Here is an 18,937-nt window from a genome sequence, read left to right on the forward strand (position 1 = left end):
CCTTTGTTAAATAAAGGTGGAGGATCGGTATAAAACCTGACATTTTAGTTTAACTTAAAAAGATTTCATGTAAAGATTTTAGGTAAGAGCTCCACTTTGTTTTCATATTTACATTTTACTGTGTGTGGTATTTATAATTTTAGCTTTAATTTTTATTTAATATCTGGTATACCTTGGTTCTTGGGGAGATACAAGTAGCTGACTACTGGAAATTATAGCATTAATAATTATAAATAAAGTAAGTCCTCTGTATACGAATGAGTTCTGTTCTGGGAGCACATTCGTAAGTCCAACAAAAGTTAGCCTAGGTACCCAACCAACACCATTGACTATGTAGTACTGTACTGTAATAGGTTTATAATACTTTGCACACAAATAATACATAAAAAATAAACACTGAAAATGTTTTTAATCTTACAGTACAGTACCTTGAAAAGTACAGTAGTGCAGCATAACAGCTGGCCTACAGGGGCTGGCTTGAGTGAACAGGCAAGAAGTGTTACTACCTAGAGGAGGGAGAAGAGATGGGGGATAGTGGGCTAGTGCTGCCCTCTGTACGCAGCATTGGCCGGTGAAGTGCACAGAGGGGGTGCCTGCAGGTGACCGTGAGCTTAGTGACTGGGCACATGAACCCACGTTGACAGCTTTGCAAGTTCACAGCTTGAAGGTTTATATGTAGGGCACTGAACTGTATCGTTTCTTTTTCACACCAGGGTGATTGATTATGTTATTTTTTTCCTTTCCATTTTAGTGATTCCAAATGATATTTCAAGTGGCCCTGCGATTTTAGGACAGCCGCCAAATGTGACAAGCAATTCTGGAATTCTGGGAGTGCAAAGACCAAACGTATCCAGTAATAATGAAATTCTTGGAGTCCGGCCATCTAACGTTTCCAGTAGTTCTGGGATGATTGGACCCCAGCCACCAAATATTTTAAATAACTCTGGAATTTTGGGATTACAGCCACCAAATGTGTCAAATAGTTCTGGACTTTTGGGAGTGCTCCCCCCAAATATGCCTAATAATTCCGGACTTCTCGGAGTACAGCCACCCGGTGTCCCAAGTACTTCTGGGCTTTTGGGAACACAGCCACCAGCTGGGCCTCAAAACTTACCCCCTTTAAATCTTCCTAATCAAAGGATGCCTGCAATGCCAATGTTAGACATTCGTCCAGGACTGATACCACAGACACCTGGACCACGATTCCCGTTAATACAGCCTGGAATTCCACCCCAGCGGGGACTCCCTCCCCCAGCAGTACTCGATTCAGCTCTGCATCCACCACCCCGTGGTCCTTTTCCTCCAGGAGATATTTTTAGTCCACCTGAAAGACCTTTTCTAGTTCCTGGAAGACAAAATGTAGACAATGTTCCTAACCCAGAAAAAAGGATACCACTTGGGAATGATAACATTCAGCAGGAAGGTGACAGAGATTACCGGTTTCCTCCCATCGAACCCAGGGAGGCCATCAGTAGACCTCCCCCGGTGGATGTTAGGGATGTGGTTGGACGACCTGTTGATCCACGAGAAGGTCCTGGAAGGCCTCCGTTAGACGCTAGAGATCATTTTGGAAGACCTCCCGTAGATATCAGGGAGAATCTCGTGAGGCCAGGCATAGATCATCTTGGCCGAAGAGACCACTTTGGCTTTAATCCAGAGAAGCCCTGGGGGCACAGAGATTTTGATGAGCGAGAACATCGAGTTCTACCTGTCTATGGCGGTCCGAAAGGCTTACATGAGGAAAGAGGTAGATTTCGGTCTGGAAACTACCGGTTTGATCCTCGAAGTGGTCCTTGGAACAGAGGATTCGGACAAGAAGTTCACAGAGATTTTGATGACCGCAGAAGACCCTGGGAGAGGCAGAGGGACAGGGATGACAGAGATTTTGATTTCTGCAGAGAAATGAATGGGAATCGTCTTGGACGAGATAGAATTCAAAACACCTGGATCCCCCCTCCTCATGCTCGGGTTTTTGAGATTTTTGAAGGGGCCACTTCTCAACGAAAAGGTGATAACGTGCCTCAGGTTAATGGTGAAAATACTGAGAGACATGCCCAGCCACCGCCTTTACCAGCACAGAGTGATCCTGAACTGTATGAAAAACTGGCATCCTCAAGTGAAATAAACAAGAAGAGTGACACAGTTGCTGATATAGAGAGTGAACCAGTGGTAGAAAGCACAGAAACTGAGGGGACATAATCATCACTCAGTAGGTAAAAGATACATTTTGTAAAGTTGTCATCTCTCTGTAATAGATTAATGGCTGACTGGACCATAGTTGTTCACTTTTGTCTGCCAGAATTAAGTTAATCTGATGTTCATGTTCACCTTTCTCTTAAAATAATTGTACAACTGACTTGTATAGACATTGTTCTTAATATGAACATGGTAGGTAAACATTTTTTTTATTTTTCTGATAAAATATAAATGTTGCCCCCTGATTCTTTTAACTTCAAGGAAACGAATAACAGCTTGTCAGAGACTTCCTATGGAAGAAAGAATTTTTTTTAGATACTACCATTAGGTTGGATATGGTAATAGATATATTTCAGAATAGCAAGTGATGGTATATCTTATCCATATCTTTAGGCTGCTGCAGAATTTTAAGGTAATAGACAAAGCTGTGATATTTTATGCAAAGACTGGCTCTAAATATTTGAGGAGCACAATACAGAGATTTTAAAAAGTGATTTTGTAAAATCTACACTCTGGTCTCTGTTTCTCCAAAGTAAGTGTTTGTGATTTGTTCCTCATACTGCAGTGAGTTCAAAAGAAAAAAAGAAAACAACATCAATATTAAAGTACGTTTCAATGTTGGGTGAACTTTGTTTTTAGATGCCAATAAAACTTCTTTGTTTGATAACAGTGTTCTAGGAATTGTATTTTTTTAACCTACAAATTCTTAAAACCATGGATCATTGGCAGCATGTGCTTAGTTGTTGCAGAAGTTTTCTATTACTCTTAGTAACAAAAAGAACCATGTGTGGAAAAAGCATGTACTTTGATATGAAAAATCATGCAGTCTCATTAGTATATGTGTAATACCTGTGCGTATTTATTGTGTAAGTCATATGTAGATTTTTCTGTTTCTCTGTATGTCTGTTTCATGCACATACAGAGAAAAATAGAAAGTTGATAGTTCAGATAATTAAATATTCTTTAAAACTAGGTAGAAAATTAGAGAAACTTGGCTAATTGACATTGCTCATAGTTACAGCTCCTAGCCTCTATGATGGTAAAATAAGAAATATTGTAAAGAGATACACTGACAGTATGGCAGTTCTTTTTTAGTACAGTTAAGCATGAAGTCAGATTTAGCGTGGAGCCGAATTTCACGTAAATGCTTGCATTGCTTTCTTTCACATTATATTTGCTATTCTGCATAGATAGTGCCTGTACTTACTGATACTTACTGGTCACTTGCCTAAAGTGAATTCCTTAATTGCACAAAATGTAGAGTTGTGGGTGCTGATGGATTTAAAAACATTTAATTTGTATTCCAGATCCAGTGTGTCCATCATGGGTTTTGTAGGCTCTGGGTGACACTATTGCAGATTAGCCTCCAAGGTAAACCCGAGTAGCAGAAAAATTGAGGATTAGTTTCCTGTTATATTTATTATTATTTGCTTTTGCATTTCATTAATTTGCTGATTGTTTCTCCTTTGGGTTTTACATATATACACACATATATAAAACCATTGGTGTTTTATTTTTTTGTTTCTAATGAAGGCTTTCCTTTGGTCCCGTGAATAGTCATTTGTTTCCTCTTCTGATAATTCATCATTGGTTTTATCTAAAATTCTTCAGTTATGCTTGTCAAGCTTCCCCCAGAAATGATAGCCATACACCAGCCATTTAAAATTGGATGGTTTTGCTTACCTCTTGTGATCTAGAGATCTTTAAGGTTCCTCGCCAGAAATATTCTTTTCCTCTTACATGTTCTGAAATAGAAATAGTATGTTATTTATTTTGGTTTTTTTGGAAAAGTAGTTGAGAATGGAAATCTGATGTTTATTTCTAAGGTCATTGAATTCAGTCCAGTAATTTGAGTTGGTTGCATATCATTTCCTTGGGGTAATGGGAAAAACTGTGACACTGGTACAAAGTTTTAATGTTCTGGAAAGATTTGCCTTGCCCTTAAGGAAGTTATACTAACTGGAATTTCTTTCAAACTATTCAGTACTTTAGTTGCATTTATCATTATTAAAATTGACGTTCACTTGTATTAAGTAGCCACAAAAAAAGTGAGACTTTGCAGTGAATTTTGATCCCAAGCTTTTTATCACCCTTGGGCTTTCATGTGCAAACTTGAAAACAAAATGTGTACAAGTATTGCCCTGGCTTGAGATTCTGATGGTGGGAAGTTTGCTGATCAGCTGTCAGTACTGTATCCTCGACACCCATCTTCAAAGTGTGCGACACTCTTAAAACAGCTGAAAAACATTTATGTGTAATTATGCTCACTTTATCTTTCATTGTTGTGTAATGTTTGAGTGAAAGGATATTATTCATCCTGATCCCAAATTTCCAAAACTGATATTTTCACTGTTTTTTTTTTTTTTTTTTAGATGATGGAGAAAAAGTTAATTGTCTTACTTTGCTAAGTTTGACTTAAGACCTATCACGTTTCTGACCCTTTTGGTCACGGTACTGCTGTCACTAGAATGCTAGCAATTCGGAATGTGCAAGGAGTAACCTAAATATTTCAGTAAAATAGTTTGAACTGCTGCAGGCAGTAATTACGTCAGACATGAGATCACATAGTTTTTATTTGTGATAGAGAATGATATAGCTTCCTGTGGTGTTAGTAGATTGCAACATTAATAGATATTCATCTTTAAACTTTTTTTTGTCTTTGAACATTTCATTGAACATTGGCTTCTGTTAGCATGAATGCATATACTGCACTTTGATCATCTCTATTGTAGATAGAAACTACTTTTAAAGCAGGGTAGTCTTTATAGCATATCATCAGTGAAATGTTACTTTAATTTTATTTCATTGTATAGGGTGGACAGAATACTAGGAAAGCATTGTAAGATGGAATAGTATAAAATTGCTTGCTTAAAACTCTGGAAATCACTTCCTATAATAATTAATACAGTTATTATTTAAGCTATACATTCTTAGAAGGACAGTTTCCTTTGTTCTGATAATTTAGTTGCTTCCACAGATTTGTTGGCCATTTTTCACTCAAACAAAATACAGCTTTATGGAGTGACACATTTGGGATTGTTTTGGGAAAGGGGCAGTTTCGTTACATTTAAAAAGAATAAGTTGCCTCTTTTAGTTTGAAAAAATATTTTTTAAATAAACGTTAGTTCATCAGATCTAAGGTGCCATTAATGGTAAGACGCACCATTCAAAAATTTAAAAATGCTTCCAATATGACATGTCAGTGATTATAAGATGCATTCGTAATTCAGGAATGTCAAAATGTAAAACGGGTCTTAGAATCAAAGAAATATGGTATTTCTTTGGTGTGTGTATATATATATATATATATATATATATATGGAATATATATGTGTGTGTGTATATATATATTCCATATATATATTCCCTTACTCATTAATGATTTAGGGAAATTTTTGATTTTTTGTCATTGAATATATTTTAGATGGGCACAATATTTAGTGAAAAAAATTTAACATTCAATTAAAAATAACTTATACCTTATGTGCCTTCATCATTATTATTGGGTGCTGTGTTAATAAAATGTTTTAAGGGCTTTTAACTCTTTCAAAGAAAAGCATTAACATATTACTCTTTAAATGTAGGAGAGGAGAGCAAGTGTATGTTCATTTTTAAGATAGGCAAAATAAATTAAAATTATGTAAGCAATCTTAAATACTACAGTGTGGCAGAGAATTATAAATGTTTCCTTAATTGATGATGCTGTGGTTTTATAGGAAACATATTTTAAACCATAAGTAAGCTCTAAATAATTTATTTTCTACTAATGAAAAGTCAGATTACTCCATTTTTTAATGGGAGATCTAAAAATAAGATACCTTGATGCAAACTTTCTGGAACTAGAATTTAAAATTAATGGCCCAGATTGTTTTCTTTGGGGGGCATACTTTAAAGAGAGGGCATGGGTATTGAAAGCTATTTGAAATGCACTTTCTCTTGGTTCTTAGCCAGGAAATGTGTGACAAATTCATCTGTGGAGCTCTTTGAAAATATGGGGTTGAGGGGTGGTCACTGCAGACTTATTAATGCAGAATCTCCTGGGGAGATAGATATTTATACACATACACAAAGACACACACACACCTTCCCTGTATTACCACTTTAGATATGTTAAAATCTGTAAATATTTAATGTACCATACTCTTGAGATTTTTAAGGTTTTTTTTTTAAGTAAAATAGCGATACAGAGTTTTTACTGTTTCAATAAAGTATATATTTAATTGTGGTAATTGGTATTGGCAGATGAATAAAAAAAGCCTATCATCACAGATGTTTTACATTCGAGTTAATTAAAAATGAATCATTATAGCAAGAAAGGGATGGAAGGAAGTACATAGGAGATGGTTTCGTAAAAGTATTTTTGACTCAACTGAAACCTTGTTATAGGATACCTCTAGATACCATGTAATTAAATGCTTTGATTATAGAAAGTGCCCCTTTGGAACAAAACTGCAAGTCTTACCAGGGATGAGGAGAAAGGTTTCTAGTAGGACTACTTAGATGTGGGTTGCACATCAGAAGCTAATGTGTTCAGTGCTTTGTTTCGTCATGAGCTTTGCTCATTTTTCTTCCCTCTGCTTCATTCTCTTTTTCACCAGGAGGCTCCTTGCCTCATATGGACACTTAGAATCACTCTGCCTTGTTCTGGTCAAAATGCAGAACAATATTCCAAGTAATTTATAAAAAATACATGTAGGGTGTCAAAGAGGGTAAAATGGTGCTAATGGGCTAACTTTATTTTTTTTTAGGGGGGCTACCTTTAGATTGTATGAGAAGCATTAGATGCTTCAGGCAGTAGGGTGCCCTACTGTCTGAGAAGCCAAGAACCCAGTAGGTGGTAGAGTGAGCACTTGGAGCTTGTGACCTTGGGCCCTTAGTTTAGTGAGAATAGAGGAGTTCATTTCATGAGCATATTGAACTTGCACAGCAGTGGCAGGATGTAGAACTTGGTTGGCCTGTGATATCTGTCCTTGCTATCACTCTTTCATCTTATTTTTTCTGCCTTTCTCAGAATTGTCATCCTTCTCATAGCACCTCCCATCCTCCTTTTTAACCCATCATTCCAAGCAGAGACCATCAGTTTGGATTTGTCTGTTGAAAGCAGTTTGCTGCTCCTTTGCTTAGTGATTTCTAAGGTCGTTTCCAGCATTTAAATACCTTGAGTCATTAAGTTTTGTCTTCTGTAAAAGACCAGCTGAGGAAGCAGGCTGGACAGAGAGAAAGGCTAATAATATTGGAACACTTTTGAAGAGAACACAGTTCTAACTACCTTTAGGTTTTTGTAACTGGCTTTAACGTTTCTAGATGTCTGTCTTTGGCCAAGTGATTGCATCTCTCTCAGCATCATTTCTTAACAGCTAGCCTGCAGGTTTGTCTTGGTGTTTTGTTTTTTTTTTTTTTTTCAGTTGATAGTATTAGCTAATATTTAATAGACATACACCATATGAGAAGAACCGGGGTGATTTTATTAGCATCATAATGTAATCCTCAGTGACAGTCCTATGAGGTATTTGTTATTTTAATATCTCTTACAAAAGAGAGGCACAGATTTAATGTCCTAAGATCTCACAGCTCACAAATGTTTCAGCAAAGATTGAAACCCAAGTCTGTCAGATTAAAAACTTAACCACTTAATAAAGTGCCAGACACATGCGGCAGAGGCTCACCAACTATTAGTTCCTCTTCTCTTTAGAAAAGGCAAATAAATTTGGTGCAGAAGAATGTAAACTTGAACAGCCCTACCAGGCTTATCCTTCAATAGGGAAAGGCTGCAGGGAAACACTCAGCTGTTGTTTTCATTGTTCAAGTGTCTGTGGCGCTTTCTTCTCTTCCAGTGGCTGAATGTTCACTTCAGCTTCGTTTGCTTAGATTCTGCTTTCAGGATTTGTTTTTTTCCTGAAGTGGCACCATAGCATAATATTGTTAACTTTTAAGTAACTTGCTACTCCAGAGGCAGGTTTGTATTGCATTGATATTTAAGATTTCTTTTTGAAAGCACCTTTTCCCACAAATTAAATAAAATTTCAAAACTTTTTTATTCTTGAAAATGTTTTAATACATGTAAAGCAGAACCAGTGATAGGTTGCAAATTTATATTTTAGGTTGTGGCTTTGGCAGCTTCTTTCTGAACTGTGCCAGTCATACACTGTGTATTTAGCCAAAACTTAGTACTCAGTTTTCTTGTGTATAAAACTCCTATATTAGGAATATTTTGTGACTTGAAATAAATGAAATAGGTAAAGTTAGCTTTACACATACATAGTAAGCATTCAGTGTTAGTCTTTTATTCACTTGAATTCACATAGTCTAGAGATTAGCTGTTGTCTTTGGTAGCAGTGGATAATTTGCAGTTATTTTACTTTCTTAGAATATATAACCTGATTCTAGGTTTTCTTCAAGTCACTAAACCATTTAGATTCTTCTGAAGTTTAACCCACAGCATGTCATGGTGCCGGTCTTTGGTGACCTTTTCCAAAGTCTTTGCACATATGATTCTAAACATGTGGCCGTATTACTGCCTGATCCATACATCAGGGGAACATGCTTACCGTATCTGTGAATTAGTCTTCTATTTCTACTAATCTTGCCAGAGTTAATTACCATTTTGCTTATGTTATTATTTGAAATAAAAAGTTCTTGCTTTTGAACAATTGATTTTTAGTGACATGAGTCTTGTGTTTATTACTGAAGTCGGGTCAGTTTGCACATTAGTAAGGATATTAGTAAAATCAGAAGACTTGTACTAAAAAATAAAATAATCTTTGAAAGTATGAAAGATAACTTATGTAAGAATTGTTCTTTCCTTTTCTGGTGATTGAAACTGCTTTGAGTTTTTTAGATAGGCAAGGATAGCATTTACCATCTTACAAAACTCTGAGATAATCACATCACATAGCACTGTGGTCATACCCGCAGTAAAGATTTAGAAATTTCTAAGTAGTGAAGGAGAAGGGGACGACAGAGGATGAGATGGCTGGATGGCATCGCTGACTCGATGGACGTGAGTCTGAGTGAACTCCGGGAGTTGGTGATGGACAGGGAGGCCTGGCGTGCTGTGATTCATGGGGTCGCAAAGAGTCAGACACGACTGAGCGACTGAACTGAACTGAAGTAGTGAAGCTATTGGGGCTTCATTTAGGAAAGTTTTTTTTGTAGAATGTATTTAACAATATATGAATTAAAGCCTTTTTTATTTTTTTTAAATCATATTACTTTATGCATTGGTAGCCAAATAGTCTGTTGACCATATGTTAAAACTCCTTCTCATTACAGGGAGAAGGGTTTGAGAGTGGAGAGAGAAAAATTTTAGCCTCTGTGTCATGGACATTCTGAATCATTTATCTTCAGAAACATACCATTCTGTAGGAGCCATTTCCCTTCTTTACAAATAAGCAAACTGAAGTCCACGGTCACACAGCTTTTGATTTGTACAGGTATTTGAACTCAGGTTTTTGCTGACCAGGCAAAGCTGTGCTTTACTTTAAAAGATACTCTTGGACGTGTGCTGAGTCACTTCAGTTGTGTCCAATTCTTCACAACGCTATGGACTGTAGCCCCCCAGGCTCCTCTGTCCATGAGATTCTCCAGGCAAGAATACTGGAGTGGGTTGCCATGCCCTCCTCCGGAGGACCTTACCGACCCAGGGATCAAACCAACGTTACGTCAGCTGCATTGCAGGTGGATTCTTTAGCACTAGCGCCACAGATTTTAATTTTAACACATGGTCTGTATAATTCCATAGAGCTGCTGTAACAACATACCAAAAAGTGAGTGACTTAAAACAACAGAAACGAAATCTCTTACAGTTCTAGAGGCTAAAATCTGAAATCGAGCTGTTGGCAGGGCTGTGCTCTCTCTGAACACTCTAGAGGAGAGCCTCTCTTGTCTCTTCCAAATTGCGGAAGTTCTCAGCAGTCCTCGTTATTCTCGGCTTGCAGACGCATCACTTCAGTCTCTGCCTCTGTCGTCAAGTTGCTGTCTTCAATCACGTGTCTTCATATCACCTTCCTGTTATGTCTGTCTGTAAATTTTCTTCTTAAATTAGATACTGGTTATATTGGATTAGGGGCCCACCCTACTGCAGCATGACCTCTTCTTAACTAATGATATATATAATGACTCTGTTTCCAAATGAGGTCCCATTCTGAGGTACTGGAAGTTGGAACTTACATATTTTTGGAGGACATATTTCGTTAACAGCCTATGACTGAATTCTGTAACTATTTAAGATCTAAGTAAATAGATGTTGGTGGCTCAGACGGTAAAGCATCTGCCTGCAACACAGGAAACCCAGGTTCGACCCCTGGGTTGGGAAGATCCCCTGGAGAAGGGAATGCTACCTACTCCAGTTTTCTTGCCTGGAGAATTCCATGGACAGAGGAGCCTGGCAGGCTACAGTCTTTGAGGTCCCAAAGAGTTGGGAAATGACTGAGCGACTGACACTTCCATTTTCAAATAGACATTGAAATAGTCATATTTTAGAGTGATGAAACACATCTTCATAGAATTTCATTGTTAATATGATAGACACATTGTTAAATATGATAGCCTAGCTTTTTAGGTGAATTTGTAATACCCATAATTTTATGTTTTTTAGTCATATTTGAACTAACCAAGAAAATCCAATAGTATTAACATTATATAGCAAAGCATCTCCTGCAATTTTTTCTTGCACTTAAAATGATTCATGGCTGACTTTTAAATATGAAGTTTTTTTAGACTTTATTAAATATAGCTCACTGAAAATATGCAGTGTGTTTCATTTCCACTGTTTCTTTTTTATAGTGTGTTAGCATTTTTTGTTTTGTCCAGATTTTCTGTTAAGTGATAATGACTATCATTTTCCTATTTCAGTGGTTTGTTGGAAATAGCTTTCTCATTTACCAAATAAGTTAACAATTTGATATTTTCATTTAGTAGTATAACCTTAATATATTTCTCTCTTTTTTTTCATACAGTTATTCAGCAAAATCTTTGAAAAACAGCTTTGTAGCTGACTGAATCCAAGTTGTCTGAATATATAGGTCTTTACTAAATAGGTCTTTTAACAGTGTTCCCTGTGACTTGTGGAAACTTGAATGGGCAATTCTCCTGATTTTCATTTGAAGAGCCCCAAAGCACTTAGAACAAACACTGCCTGGCTTGTAGAGTACATTGGTGTTGGCTGTTGTTATAATTGTCCAAAATGGCTGAGACTTTGTGCATGTTAAGTCGCTTCAGTCATGTCTGACTCTGCAGCCCTATGGACTGTAGCCTGCCAGGCTCCTCTGTCCGTGGGATTCTTCATTACAAGAATACTGGAGTGGGTTGCCATTTCCTCCTCCAGGGGATCCACTCAACCCAGGGAATCGAATCTGTCTCTTACCTCTCCTGCTTTGGAAAGCAGGATCTTTACCACTAGCGCCACCTGAGAAGCCCAATAGAGACTCTGGGGGCATGCAAATCAGTGGTGTATATTAATTGCAGATAAGGGATAATTTATGCAGATTTTATATTACAACCCCATATCAGGGAGGGAATGGATGAAGTTACAGGTTCTTGGAGCTTTAACGCTCCAGAGTTTTCCTGCCTCTAAAGCTTACTTAGTTATTCGAGCTGAATTTGTGTTTCTGGGCCAGTCTTGAAACACAGAAAGTCTGATTCGCTAGGCCAGTGGCAAGCCTGCTGGCGCACCTGGCTTACCAGTCAGGAAGGGATGGCAGTGATCTAAGAACAGTTAGAAAGCTTCCTTCCTTTGGTTGTTCGGTTGCTAAGTTCACGTGCGGCTGTGCGACCCCACAGACTGCAGCACGCTAGGCTTCTCTGCCCTTCCCTATCTCCCACGTTGCTCAGATTCATGTCCATTGAGTAGGTGATGCTATCTAACCATCTCATCCTCTGCTGCCCTCTTCTTTTGCCTTGAATCTTTCCCAGCATCAAAGTCTGTTCCAGTGAGTCAACTCTTTGCGTCAGGTGGCCAAAGTACTGGAGCTTCATTTTCAGCATCTTTTGTTGATTGTCTAAATATGGGAAGGAGTACAGAGACCAGTGAGAAACAAATAGACCAGAGTAGCCTTGGGGTAAGGTCCTGTTTGCCCATCAGTACACACAACAGTATCTTCGAGCTATTCAGCAGATACTGAAACCCCTTCCAGGTGGGAGAAGTTAACAATGGTATGCTACCCACAAGCATGTAGAGCCCAGGCCAGTTGGACCTATGTCCAGATAGTAACAATTCAGTGGCTAAAAAGTGTTCCTGATTTTCTTCCTCAATGAAGTAGAAACTCAAGTTTTAAGAGTAGGTATTTTTTCATGAGACTTGAAAAAGGCTGATTAAGGTGAAAAAAAGATTTATACTTTTCCCATGAATGTATTCATACTAAAAAAATGTTGAGAATTCCTTGGCTGTCCAGTGGTTAAGACTGTGCTTTCACTGCTGAGGGCAAGGGTTCAATCCCTGGTTGGACAACTAAAATCCCACAAGCCACACCATTCAGCCATTCGACCAGAAAAAAAAAAAAAAAAAGTTGTTAATTGCAGAAATAAACGAGTTAACTTTTTAAAAATTGTGTCTGACTCAATCCATTATACAGGGAAACCACATTTAGAAAAATGATTTGAAAACATTTCTATTAGACCTCTGTATAATACTGAGAATTTGAAAAACATGTTTAGAGTTATTTTATCCCAAATGAAGTCTGTCAAATAAAATTTGAGATCTCAGATTATCTATTTGAGGGAAAGAAGTGAGGTTATTTTGTGCATTCATAGCAACCAGTTTAGGAAGACATAGAAGGGATCTTGGTTTCATTGGAAATCACGAAATGCCACCATAGCCATAGTTACCTGTACTTCCAAATGTAAAGCAGTAATTTAATTTCTCATCAGAGCTTAAAAAAAAAAATAGCTAGACTCTTAAGAGGATAATGTAAAATTTAATTGTTACCTTGATATAGAAAGCTCACCTTGGAATGCAGCAATCCTTTCATCTGCATTACAGCCGTACTCTTTCTTTGCCACATGCTACACACATACAGATCTAGGGCTCAAAGAGGTGTAAAGACAAAGTGTAATGGTCACCAGGTTCACAGGTCAAAGCCTTCCTTGTAATTTGAGCTGTGTGTTAAATGCTATCTTCAGAACATGACTTTTATACTGAGCAAATAGAATCAGTAGTGTACGTTTTAATTAATGGTAGATGAGTGATTTCTAAACTAGTATCAATGTTCAAAGGGCCAGAGAATGGCTTCCTTCACACCGGTATTTTTCATTTAACTGAGTAAAAGTAGGGTATGTAGGAATGTTTATGGATGAAGCAAGAATTCTGATTGATGGGGGATTCGGCTAGCCTTTGGATCTCATGAACCTCCAGGTGTGATTATTCTAACTCTCCAAGGACTGTAGAGTAGGGTATGGCCTTGACTGTTTCTAAAGCACTAAATACCAGATGGAAACGATTTTAAGAGTATATGGTGGTGGTGAAGTCGCCAAGTCCTGTCCGACTTGTGATCCTGTGGACTGTAGCCTGTCAGGCTCCTCTTGTCTATGGGATTCTCCAGACAAGAATACTGGAGTGGGTTGCCATTTCCTTCTCCAATTAAGAGTATGCTGCTGCTACTGCTAAGTCACTTCAGTCGTGTCCGACCCTGTGCGACCCCATAGACGGCAGCCCACCAGGCTCCCCCATCCCTGGGATTCTCCAGGCAAGAACACTGGAGTGGGTTGCCACTTCCTTCTCCAATGCATGAAAGTGAAAAGTGAAAGTGAAGTCGCTCAGTTGTGTCCAACCCTCCGTGACCCCATGGACTGCAGCCTACCAGGCTCCTCCGTCCATTGGATTTTCCAGGCAAGAGTACTGGAGTGGGGTGCCATTGGAAGTAGTATAACCAGGTCTTGAAAAGAGTCATGACATCTAAGTCGAGAGAATTGAATAAGGCTGACATTTTGTGATGAGTTATTAAACCCTTTCAAGCTGTGAGTGTCTAAATTTCTCCAAAGGAATACTTTGCTACTTTTCCCTTTGTTCGTAAAAGTTTAGATAGCTCTGTATTCCTTTTTGTAGCTCTAGTGGTTGGTGGTCTGGTGGAAAAAGAAAGTGAGTTATTGACTTCTCACTCCTTGTTGTTGGGATTGTTGTCAGATACCTACTTTGGCACCTTAAACAAAGCGCCTCTTCTGGCTGGCCGTGGTGGAGCCAACTTGATTTTTAACAGTAATTTTTTTTTTTTTCCATTGCTCAATGAACAGTCTTACTTTGCTTTTGTTTCTGTCTTGACTCTTTACAGTTTTAACATTTGGAAAAGGTTTCTAATAATCTAATACAGCTTACAATCTAACACAGCATACACACATAAATATATGCACATGCATATGTGTATATATCAGACACCTTCTCAAAGAACCTTTTTTAGCAAGCCTCCTTGTAGATTTTCTTTTTTTTTTTTCAGGAATCAAACAACTTAAAACCAGTCTCTTTCTTTTTCTGCTTTGAGTCTCACATCTGCTTATCAAACTTGTAGTTCCTAGGAATTAGATCTTTAAAGCTGGATACATCCTCATCAGCTTTAACCCAGTCTTGAAAAAAAAGACTCCTTTAATTGCCCCAAGAAGAGGAAATTAATACGTGTGTGTGTGTGCGCGCGTGTGCGTGTGCATGCATGCTTAGTCGCTCAGGTATGTCCAGCCCTTCGGGATCCGGTGGACTGTAGCCCACCAGGCTCCTCTGTCCATAGGATTTTACTCATATATTCTCAGAGAACAAGAGTGAACAAGAGAACTTTTAATTTTTAAAGCAGTAATATTTCTGATAGCTTGCTTAAAAAGCAGTAACTTTAAATGATTTTTGAGTTAATGATTCATCATCTGGTTTATTATAACTTAATCAGTTCAGTTCAGTCACTCAGTTGTGTCCGACTCTGCAACCCCATGAACTGCAGCACGCCAGGCCTCCCTGTCCATCACCAACTCCCGGAGTTCACTCAAACTCACGTCCATCAAGTCAGTGATGCCATCCAGCCATCTCATCCTCTGTCCTCTTCTCCTCCTGCCCCCAATCCCTCCCAGCATCAGGGTCTTCCAGTGAGTCAGCTGTTCACACAAGGTGGCCAAAGTATTGGAGTTTCCGCCTTAGCATCAGTCCTTCCAAAGAACACCCAGGACTGATTTCCTTTAGAATGGACTGGTTGGATCTCCTTGCCGTTCAAGGGACTGTCTGAGTGAGTGAGTGAGTGAGTGAAATCGCTCAGTCGTGTCCAACTCTTTGCGGACACAACTAAAATTATCAGCACTATCCACTGCTCTCTGTACCATCAGTACTGTGGTTCACTTTGTGGATTTTCTCCAGCTTCTTTGGACTTGCTGGTTCCAAATATTGCCAAAAGTTAATTGAGACCAAACGACTTCAGAGAGAAGACAGAGGAGTGAGAGGAATACAGCAGTGGGCACGCTTGTGCGCCTTCTTGGCCTTCTGACTTGTTTGATATTCACTGTTCTGCCAAAAAGAAACCTTTTATTTTTCTTTCTTGTGCATTTTTTTGAAGGCTGTTCTATGGCTCTTCTTTAGGATGTTGTAACTTGTGAACCACCATTCTGAACTCCTTTTTATCAACCTGATAAATTCAAAGTAAAATACATGATTTCATTGAGCCATTGGTGCATAGCATGGATTGATAGGAATAAGGACAGTATGTTTGACTCATGTGTTCAGAGTTAGCATTTGAAACCCAAGCAGTAGACCTCTTGGGGTAATGATAAGCATGCAAAAACCCCAGACATGTATGTGGTTTTAGAATCCAGCCCAGGAGAGAGAACTTTACAGGTGCTCCTGCACACAGACTGATGTACACCCTTTGCGTGCTGAGTCGCTTCAGTTGTCTCTGACTCTGCAACCATGTGGACTGCAGCCCGCCAGGCTCCTCTGTCCATGGGATTCTCTAGGCAAGAATACTGGAGTGGGTTGCCTTGCCCTCCTCCAGAGGATCTTCCCGACCCAGGGATTGAAGACGCATCTCTTGTGTCTCCTGCATTGGCAGGCGGGTTCTTTACCACCACCACACACTGGGGCCCTCTTTAACATTACAACTTATCCTAGTAGATGAGAATTGGTAGTGTTTTCAGTGGTTCTTTCCACACCCCTCTGCTCTAAGCATTTTACAATCTGGAATTCACTTCTGTTGACGGGATTGCTGAGGACTTAGCAGCCTTCTTGCTTCTTGCTTGCTTATATTCTTCCGATCTTAAAGCTTTCATTGTTAATTAAAAATCTGTGAGGCCCACAGGAGCAGGATTTGACGTATTTTAGGGTGCCTTTTTCCTATAACTTGCACAATAGAAAGAACTCTGAGTCTGGGGAAAGTTAGCATTGTAGTCCTCATCAGTGACAGAACTTGTTACCCTGTATTGGTGCTCTAATCTAATCTAGAGCAAGGTTAAAAAGTATGGAAGGTGTACCAGCATTTTCTTTCCTCAAAAGACACACACATTTTACAGGTACAGCTATGACAGATACCGTTAATCTATGCAGGGAGTCTTTCCTGCTAAGCCATGAGTTTTCCAGTTCTCTCTCGGCAGCCACTACTAGTCACGGTTATTAGCATTAGAACTGAAACCACTTCGCTGTGGCACTGCAATATTTTAAGTTTGAAAACTATGTGCCTAACTGGACTAGTTACCCCAGGGTCCTCTCAGTTTGCCGTGTGCAATTTTTAGTTCTTAAGGTGACATTGCATGATGTTACTTTCTACTGATTAACACTGTTCAGATATTACTCGTTTGGTGCCTCATTTGAGATACAGTCACATCTTGTATCATTTAGTCAATTAGCTGTTCTGTTCCTGAATTTTAAGTAGCTTACAACAAAAATAATACTATAGATAAGATTATTGACTCTCTTGAATCTTAAAGTGTATAGTGAAGTTTTATCTGCTTAATGTTCCTCCTGAAATAATTATTGATACAGTAGCTTGCAGCAATAAATAGATGATAAGGGTTGTTGTTTCATCAGTAGCTGAGTTGTGAGCCAGGTATTGAAACCCTTAGATTTGTTCAATATAATTAAATTATTTATATCTAGGCTGTTTTTTTTTTAACTGTACTTACATTGCCTTTCTCAATTCTTAACACCTCTCAGCATGTTTCCAGATGATGTGCACTTTTCATTTGTATTTGGAGGAATAAAAACATAATCTGACAGCTTTAGAGATAACCCTGATTGCTGTATGAACGTTTGCCTCCAGTAAATTTTTTTGCTCACTTGGCTGTAGGCTTATGTACCTTATGTAGTCAGGTTTTGGGTGAAGTGTATGGCCTTTTCCATATGTTAACACCCATTATCAGAGCTCATCATACAGAGACCTCAGATGTGCAGAAGGTGAAAGTGTTGGTCGCTCAGTCATGTCCAGCTCTTTGCAATCCCATGGGCTGTAGCCCGCCAGGCTCCTCTGTCCATGGAATCTCCAGGCAAGAGCACTGGAGTGGGTGGCCATGCTGGGCTCCCTGATCTGTTTACCTTTCCCTGGCCCCCTATCTGATGTCTGCCATAAACACCATGTGTTTTAGTAATTTGATGTAATCTACAGTTCCTCGAGAGTGCTTTACAGCTTGTCTTGCTGTTCGTTCTGCCTGAGTAGGAATGCTCATCTTCACTCTGCAGACTCCTTTTTATCTCCAGGTCTCTGTACAAGGGCTACAGCTTCAGCCTTTTCTGCTTCCCCTGGGAAAGTAGCCCTTCTCTTCCAAGAGCTGAGATCAGATCTTATTTATCCTCCTAGTGAATTGCCTGCCTCATAATACACATTCAGTAAAAACTTTGTTGAAAGAATAAGTGAACGTTGAAAAGAAGTTAGAGTCAAAAAAAAAAATCATCACTGAAATCTATAGTGAAATCACTTCTCAGCTATATAAAGCCTTAGACCTTTAACTGCAGTTTAACACTCTTGGAAGCTTGATAGAAACTCAGAATCCGTACTGACCAGCAGGTTCCCTCCCAGACCTGCTTACTTATCAGTTCCTCAGGTGATCTGTAGTAACTGTAAAATTTGAGAAATAGGATTCTAGGTCATTTTTTCCCCAACAAATGTGAGATTTCCTATGTTCAAATGGAATATATATATATATATACATATACATACACATATATGTATGTGTGTGTGTATGTGTGTGCGCGCTCAATCATGTCCAACTCTTTGGACACCATGGGCTGTATCCCACCAGGCTCCTTTGTCCATGGAATTCTCCAGGCAAGAATACTGGAATGAATTGCCATTCCCTTCTCCAAGGGATCTTCCTGACCCAGGGTTCCCGGGTCTCCTGCATTGGAGGCAGATTCTTTACCATCTGAGCCACCAGGGAAGACTATATATATATAAATCTTGGGATGAGGGTGGGCCTATGCATCTATGGATTTGGATCAATTCCTGAATTCCTTTCGGCCCTTTCTGATTGGGGAGGGGTAGGTCCCAAAGTTTATCTTGGCCTCACTTTACCCTGTAGATACTAGCAATGTGTCCCATAAGGAATGGATGTAATAAACTATGAAAGGCTTAAAAAAGAAAAGTCATTGGTAAATGAGATGAAAAGATTGAAAACTATCAAGGCTTTATTATTTAAACGTTACTGTAAGCAGTGTGACGCTGTTCTAAGATAAACATACAAAAGTGAATGGTGTTAAATAACACAGTTTTTGTGTAATAGGATTTCAGTTGTATTAAATTTTTTATAGCATGATTTCCAAAAGTTTTGGGAAATCAGATAGTTTTGAATAATG

At 38.8% G+C, this 18,937-nt stretch overlaps 1 protein-coding gene across 4 annotated transcripts in view; it reads left to right on the forward strand.

Annotated features, from left to right (window-relative positions):
• SCAF8 (SR-related CTD associated factor 8) overlaps positions 1-18,937 on the forward strand; it is a 217,014-nt gene that overhangs the window by 86,495 nt on the left and 111,582 nt on the right. For 2 of the 4 annotated variants that reach the window (XR_005720821.1, XM_040238730.1), the window contains exon 20: positions 752-2,213. Coding sequence is in view for 3 of the 4 variants with exons in the window: in XM_040238730.1 (XP_040094664.1) it covers positions 752-2,199 (1,448 nt within the window). In the remaining variant the exon portion in view is untranslated. Of the gene's footprint in view, positions 1-751; positions 2,864-18,937 lie in introns of those variants that run through there. The other 2 variants (XM_040238732.1, XM_040238731.1) reach the window with 2 other exon arrangements.

This window comes from Oryx dammah, unplaced genomic scaffold (assembly GCF_014754425.2).
Source record: "Oryx dammah isolate SB20612 unplaced genomic scaffold, SCBI_Odam_1.1 HiC_scaffold_4, whole genome shotgun sequence".
Classification (NCBI taxonomy): Eukaryota; Metazoa; Chordata; class Mammalia; order Artiodactyla; family Bovidae; genus Oryx; species Oryx dammah.